Here is an 8233-nt window from a genome sequence, read left to right as displayed (position 1 = left end):
TCAAATACAAAATAATTTAGAGCCAATAAATAGTTGAACAATGAACGAGCGGGATTCATCAGGATTCATCAGAGGTGCTCTAGAGCCTAGAAAAGGCGAGAAATCACGAATTTCGAATATTGACCCACGTCCCCAATGTATCTAGAATTTTCTGCTAGATTTCAGGATCAGGGTTTAAAGATTTTAAAAAAAATAATTCAAAAAAAATACCTAAATTCCAATGGCACTCGGAGTGAAGAAAAAAGACAATTGTATTTAAGCAAAGGACATGCGTTCTATGAGTCCGTGTAGAAATGAGCCTCCTCTTAAAAAGATAGATTTTTTAATTTATTTTTTATGAACATGCAATCTCTCAACTTAGAGATCATGTATATCAAAAAATAAATATTTAAAATAACAATTCTATTAAAAAACATTTGAACCGTGAGTTGATGAGACCACCTATTTGCATCCATTTGTAAAATCATCTTTAAAATGGATGCTTTCTACCTCAAAGACAGCAAATGTAAAAATGTGGTGCCCCACCGCATGAAACAATTTTCTTTTAACAAAAGCAACTAACAATGTTTTTAAAAAAAAATTAAAAAATTACCAGCCCAATGTAAATATAGCATAAGGATTGTATACCATGAGGCCATTTATTTTTTATAAAAGAAGTCACAACTTTTCTTAACCATTGGATGTAAAATCTAACATATGAAAATATCTCACAACTTTCAAGAAAAATGTATCGAATTTTGAGCTCAAGTAATGACACATAACCATCCATCTGAATACACCTCCAATTGTTGACAATAATTGTAATCTTCTTGTATTAAAAGTAAGTTCTCATTGTATACATTTTCTAAAGCATAAGCATCATTTTCTCTTTAAATTGAACGAGTCCATAAATTCCATACTTAACACGAATTTCAAATATTGATCCACATCCCAAATTTATCTAGAATTTTCAACTAGATTTCAGGACCAGGGTTTAAAGATTTTAAAAAAATAATTCAAAAAAATACTTAGATTCCAATGGCACTCAGAGTGAGGAAAAAAACAATTGTCTTTAAATTTTCTACGGGTCCGTGTAGAAATGAACCCCTCTTAAAAAGATAGATTTTTTAATTTAATTTTTATGAACATGTAATCTCTTAACATATAGATTATGTATATGAAAAAATAAAAACTAAAAGTAACAATTCTATTAAAAATAACATTTGGACCGTGTTTAACATAGAGATTATGTATATGAAAAAATAAAAAGTAAAAGTAACAATTCCATTAAAAATAACATTTGGATGATGAAACCCACTTATTTGCATCCATCTTTAAAATCACCTTTAAAATAGATACTTTATACCACAGCAAAAGATGCTTTACCTAAAAGACCGCAAATGTAGAAATGTTATGCCCCGCCTGAGGATGCTTTACCTCAAAAGACCGCAAATGTAGAAATGTAGTGCCCGCCTCAGGAAACAATTTTCCTTGAACAAAAGCAAAAAATGTGGTGCCCCAGCACAAAGTGTGGTACCCCGCCTCTTGAAACAATTGTTTAAAGGGCAAAAACGCCTCATGAAACAATTGTTTAAAGGGCAAAAAATGCAGTTTGCATACGGATGCATCCGTAATGGCAAGATGCGCCTTTAAATTGCATCCGTAGTAGTAAGATGCGCCTTTAAATTTTATCATGGTATATAATTTGTAAAGTATTTTTAAACTATTTCAAAATTTATTTTTATATTTAATGATAAAATTTTAAATTTCAAAATTGATTAAAATCAAATAGATCTATAAACATATGAAATCTATTAAAACCACTTTTTTTTTTCAATGGATTTTTGAAAGACATCCGTAGTTCTACGTTATAAAGTAACATCGTTGTATAAACTTTTTTCTTAAAAAAAAAACTTGCATGTTAAAAAACAGTACCAGCCCAATGTAAAAATAGCCTAAGATACAATAAGACTATTTATTTTTTATTAAAAAAAGTCACGATTTTTTGTATCCATTGAATGTGAAATTTAATATATTAAAATGTATCACAGCTTTCGATAAAATTTGTGTCGGATTTTGTACTCAAGTAATGACATATCACCATCCATCCGATTACACATCGGATTATTAATATGATTATTGATTATGATTGTAACATTCTTGTATTAAAAGTAAATAGTCTCATCAAATAAGTATCATTCTCTCCTAAAATTCTCTCCTAAAATTGAACCAGTCCATAAATTCCATACTTAAACATGGTACGAACAAAATTTTCCGAAAAACAATTCACCAGTCTCGAGAAGTGGGTCATTAGCCCAAGGAAGTATGTCTAAATCGTGTAGGTTGCATGTGCCCACTTATTCTTAAGTAAACCATTGTTCAACAACTCGTTATCTTAGACATGAAAGCATCTAAATCACAACAAAATGCAAACACCATGATGCAACAGTCAAAAGCATGGAAAACACAACCCTCAACCCTCCATGAGATGACTCTGAGAAGGAGAATATGAAAATTAGATCTTAATACTACATATCACCCTCCCTTCTTTAATCTCCCTTCTTTTGCTCGTCGGCGGCAGCGGCGGAGCGCTTGTCCTCGACAGTCTTGGAATACACTTCATCCCTCTCATTGAAATATCTCTCAAAGGCTCTTGGCAAGAACCTTGGAATAAGAAAACAGAAGAGACTGACAGAGAAATAAACAAAATTCGCCATGGCCAAGATCTTCCCAAACCAATACCAAACCACATCCTGCCACACAAATGAGCAGATATCCCCACATTAGCCGAGCCGAGCAGTGCGACATCGGATTAGGTGATGGTGAAAGTGCATAGCAAAAATATCTCCATTTTGCTCTCTTATGTTATTTGAAGCAATCTTTATTCTTTGCTATTCAAAATTATGTTCCTTTATTTCAAGCATCTGTTCAGTCCAATCTTTCAATTCGTTGTCTTCTCTTCTTTTGGTTGGGGTCCATTTTTCTTTCTTTCTTTTTTTTTTTTTCGTCTCTCTGTTGAGAGATTAACTACTTTTCCGAGGGGTTTATTTATTACCTTCTGATGATCTTTTTTCCATAAATGACAAGGACCAACCCCCTATCCTTTTTCCATAAATGACGAGGACCAACCCCTACCAAGTTACAATGCCGGACCGTGGGAATTTATAGAAAAAAGATCATCAAATGGTAATAAACCTCCCAGAAAAGTGTCTAAATCGCTCCTCTGTTCTGTGCAATTTTCCATTTAGAGGGAACGATTACATCTTATACACAACCATGAATGAATCTTATAGACAAGGGATAAAAACAGGAATATTAGAGAGAGGGTCCACAGAAAAGGACTACTTATGTCCTAGAGAAATGTATGAAATATGCCATTGGATGACCATAATCCTAAAAGGATTAGTGACCTAAGACAAACTCCAGCCTACTGGTATTTTCTCCAACTATCTCATTAACCAATCCCAAATAGTGATGATGATCTATTGGCTTTGCTTGTCATCATTCATCAAGTTCTCCCATCATGGTGAATGAAAAACATGCAATTAGATGCTATGCACAATCTGCATTAAGGAGATTACTACCATTTTTGTCTTAGAAAAAGACACTTGATAACACACTTCTTTTGATTAGCAGTAGGATAGAATATCTTCATCTTCAACCCTCTCACTCCATCCTATAGTCCAGTGTGTTGGGACTTGCTAAGTAAACTCGGCCGAGTCCTGTACAAGGCCAGGAGGCCCTAAAGAACCTAAAATAGGAAATATTGTGAAAAATATTAAAAATTAAAAAATGGAAAATAATATTAAAAATTGAAAAATTTCTAGTAAAAGTAAAATAAAACCTAAAACAAACTTAGAAAGTTAAAACAAGCTTGAAAAAGTAGAGAAAAAAGGCTTAGAAAAACGGCTTAAAAAACTGATTTATAGTGTAGGATATTAAAATAAAATAAAAAAAAAGCTTTCTATGCTCCCCTACGACATATAAGTTCTATCCTCCCCCTGATTTATAGTATAGGATATTTACAAAAAAGGGAAAGCTTTCTATGTTCCCTATAATATAGAAGTTCTATCCTCCCCCTACCATCGAGCCATCCATTTTTTATGGAGAGAGCCATTCACCGTTTGATCTTAGATCCGACGTCTCAAAATATTTTATTTTTAGTTTTTATAATACAATTTATCTCAATATAAAATTTGGTACGTACCATCTTCTCATTGGAGTGCACCTATAAAAAAATATATATATATTAACAATAATTTTTTGATAAAAAATAGTGGCCAAATTACCCCTTGAAACTTTCAAGGGTATTTTAACCATGTTATTTTATTAAAAATATATTTTTATATTTTTCGTTAGCGCGAGTTGTTAGAGGGGGATCATGGAAAACTTTCCCTTTAAAAAAAAAATCAAAAAATAAAAATATAAAAATGGTGAAATGGCATAAAACATTCACCAATATTTTTCAAATCCAACTAAATAATATAAAATTCACCAATCTTTTCCAAATCCAACCAAATCATATAAAATAGTTTATATAACATTTCCACATTTTTTTCACAGGTTCCGAGTTGTACAAACAACTCGGTATTACCGGGAGGCAAGGCCGAGTAACTCTGCCGAGCCGCCCCCCCCCCCCCAACACCCTTATAGTCCAAAATTACTTTCAAAGATAAGGAACACTCACTATATATCACCCATTTCTTTAAGTAGATAATTCATATACGACCATTGAAACTCAAGAATGAATGGCCATTTAAATCGTTAATTGTAGTATTGATAGATAATGCACCACGGATTTTAGACTAGGGTGGATGCATATGGCACATCAGAAGGTCTGGTACAGGGCCCTGCACTGCAATGGCCTCGAACAAATGAGAGTGATGCGACCAGCACTAACCTTGAGAGGAGCATTAGCAGGCAAAGTCTTGTTGAACCAGACATCGTAGATCCAATAGATGATGACAAAGATCCTCCTCACCGTGTAGAGGAGCGGCACGAGGGCCCTGATCGGGGGCGAGAAGAGGGAGAAGCCACTGATGATATTCTCAGTGAGGATCTGGAAAGAGAGGAGGAAGAGGTGGGGAGTGGCAGAGCGCACTGCATGATCATCACCCCTTGCAAATCCCCCGAGCACGTACGCCAGGGGCAAGAAGAGCCCCACGGTGGTGCCGAGAACCACATACAACTGAAACATGCGGCTTCCATTGAATACCTCCGGGGATGAGCTGCGGCCCGCATAGTTGGGGAAGGCCCAGCGGGAGAGGGCCACCAGATAAACCGAAACAAAGGCCGGATAAGCCAGGTCCACAAAGGGAACAAGCCCACTGACTGAGAAGACCATAATGAAGGCCACCAGCTGGAGTTCTATCACGCGCAGAGATCCCATAACACCACCAACCACAGGCTGCTGTTGCCTCTGTTTCGCAGCGGGATCAGGAGCTTCCGGACGTCCGGAGTCGGTCCTCGGTGCCACTGCAAGGGATAGGCCAGACATCTTGGTTGTGTACAAGAGCAACAACAGCGGCAAATCGTTTTCCAAAGACGGAACGACAAAGAATAGTGGTGGAGATGAGAAACAGATTAACAGTCAAAAGAAGAAAAACAGAGAAGATTCGAACGGGTTCTGGGTTTGTTGAGAGAGAAAAGGATTCACATATTTCTTCAATTGCTGATTATGAGCAAGAGGTCATTCACACAGATATCTGTTTTCTTCCACCAAAGTTTTAGAGAGAGAAAGAGAGGGACTGGAATGCAGGTTACAGAGAGAATAAGAAATAATTGAGAGAATGGGGTGTTGAGTTGGTTGAGGAGGAGAGGGGAGGGTGATTTGCATGGAACAAGCAAGTGTGCGCATTGCTGGGCCACACGTGGCCCACCAACCAGTTTATGTTGCTACGTGGGAGCAGATACCAGCATGTACATCCGGTCGACTTCAATGCACAATGTACGGGTACGCGTGCAATCTAGTGTGTTTTTTTGGAAATTCTTCCGAGCATGAATATCTTGAAAGAATGGCAAATTATAAAGGAGTAATGGTCTTATGCGATCTTTCTGGAGTTTATGTGCGTAGGATATTACCATCAAAGTTTACATGGACTTTTATAAAAAACAAAAAAAAAAAAGTTATATAGAAGTGTAGGATTGGGTTTTTTTATAGATCCATATCAAATAATTTTATAAGATTTTTTTTTCAACTATGTAGATAAGATTCCAACGATCATCATTACATTTATAATTTTATAAGACCCTCTTTTCACTTTTATATATATATATATATATATATATAGGATTTTAAAAGATCACTATTAAATTTATGATTTTATAGGACTCTCGTCTTATATATAGGATTTCAAAAAATTACCATCAAATTTAGTACGAATCTATTGAAAAATCAAATCTCATATTCATGTGATAACTTTTTTAACAATCCATACGAATTTTAATGATGATGTCATGCACATATGAGTAGAAAAAAATTCTTGTAGGACCTTTCTACATCCGATTATATAGGACCCCGATAAAAGCCGCTGGAAATGAGTGTGAATCTCTAGATCAAAATGAGAAGCTTAACGTCTAACCGGCTCCTCACCGAGTCGTCGGTGTTTTCGTTTTGCTTCTCTCTCTCTCTAAAATAATTTTTTGAAATTGCCGCTCCTCTCCTGCTCGCCTCTAATAATCTTTGCCCCAGCTTGCTCTCTCCCGCTCTCCTCCGTGAAAGAGCAATGCCCCAAACTCTGTGCTCCAACTTGAGAACTGTGAAGGGACATAAAGCAAGGACCATTCACCGTCAGGTTCGTTGTTATTAAGTGGGGATGTTTGAAACACAGACGGGAAGGGCCTCTGCTTTAAAAGAGGCCTATCTCTCTGTCGGTCCTCCTTTCCATTTACGACTCCAAAGCCTTACCTCTCTCTTCTCCCCTTTCTCTCTCTTCACAAAGCCCCCCTGAGTCTTAACCAGCGGAACCCCAACTCGTTGAAGACCTAGCAAACAAGAGCTCTGGCATACCACCCATTCCAGAAATGCCCCAAACTTGTTGTCCCATACCCCTAGCAGGGTTATTCTCTCTCTCTCTAAAGTAATATATCGCTGATGTTCACAGGTGATTAACGCTTGGTTAAATTTTCTATTAAGTTTTTATGCCGCCTCCATCTCTCTCTGTCTATCTCTCCCTCTTTCTCTCTTATTTCTATCTGTAAACTAGGAATGGATTTCTTTGTTGATTGTTTGCTAGAGAAACTGAATCTCTCTCTAGGGCTGTAATAGATTAGTGATTGCTTTTGCGAGGATCAAAGAATTCACATGCATGTACTGCTCACATTTTGTTAGCTAATTTCACTAAATTTGAGGAGGGGTTCTTCCATGTTTGTTCTCGTTCAGTGGTCTTGATCTGGCTATGGTAGCTTCTACTAAGCCTTGTAGTGGAAACACTACTTCACAATTCATCTTCTATTGCTTGTATTTTGAAGAAAATATGGGCTGTTATGTTTAGGAGGTTCAAAAGTGAATATGTTTTCTTTAGGATGCTTTATGAATCACTTATCGATACTAAGGAAGATAGGTTTTTAATAGCCCAATACAACATTTATGAGCTGAATCTCTGAATGAAATATATGAAAAATGAACAAGATTGGATATTGTTGAATTTTGATTTGCTTTGATCACTTGTACCATTAATAATGATTAGGTTTGATCACTTATAGAAAAAAATAATAATTAAGACATATCATACGGTTACTTGATTGAATGACTATCTTAATTTTTTTGTAGAGCCTATATTTATCAACATAGAGCTTATCTAAGGTTGTACAATGACTGCCATATCTGAAGGAGCCATCAAAACTGAAATTTTCAACTTCATCTCTATTATTAGATGATCAACTCCAAGACAATGTACTGAAAACCTTTGCAAACTTACAGTTACTCTTTGTTAATCGAAATAGTATTGTTTTCTATGAATCCCCAATTGATTTGTAATTTTGTAGTGTTTTGTATGAATCTTCCTAACTTGGTCATGTTCTTGGTCATGTTTTGTGTACTTCAACCCAAAACAAAGTGTATGATGTACGTGTTAATGCTTCTTTTCTGTCTATCCTCTCATTAACAATGCTTTTTACTTTATAACACGATGGAACGTATGGTTGGGCTCATATGTTCATATGAACTAGTGGCATCTCAGCATATATATATATATATATATATATATATATATATATATATATATATATATATATATATATATGTATATATATA

General features: G+C 35.6%; 1 protein-coding gene across 2 annotated transcripts; it reads right to left on the bottom strand.

Moving 5' to 3' along the window:
• Positions 1-2305: 2305 nt before the first annotated feature.
• Positions 2306-5728, bottom strand: LOC18430929 (uncharacterized). Of its 2 annotated transcripts, none has more exons than XM_006841069.3 (2): positions 4880-5728; positions 2306-2732 (listed from the first exon to the last, which is right to left on the bottom strand). In XM_006841069.3, exons 1-2 carry the CDS (start codon positions 5474-5476, stop codon positions 2529-2531), a joined length of 801 nt encoding a protein of 266 aa, XP_006841132.1. In that variant the 5' UTR covers positions 5477-5728; the 3' UTR covers positions 2306-2528. The 2 variants fall into 2 exon arrangements, with proteins under 2 accessions (XP_006841132.1, XP_020520936.1); XM_020665277.2 differs by having other exon boundaries at positions 4961-5728.
• Between the last annotated feature and the right edge of the window lie 2505 nt (positions 5729-8233).

The sequence above is a fragment of the Amborella trichopoda genome, chromosome 12 (assembly GCF_054954075.1).
Source record: "Amborella trichopoda isolate Santa Cruz 75 chromosome 12, AtrichopodaSantaCruz75HAP2 v2.0, whole genome shotgun sequence".
NCBI lineage: Eukaryota > Viridiplantae > Streptophyta > Magnoliopsida > Amborellales > Amborellaceae > Amborella > Amborella trichopoda.
The sequence above is the reverse complement of the archived record's forward strand: the minus strand, read 5'-3'. Positions and strand labels throughout refer to the sequence as shown.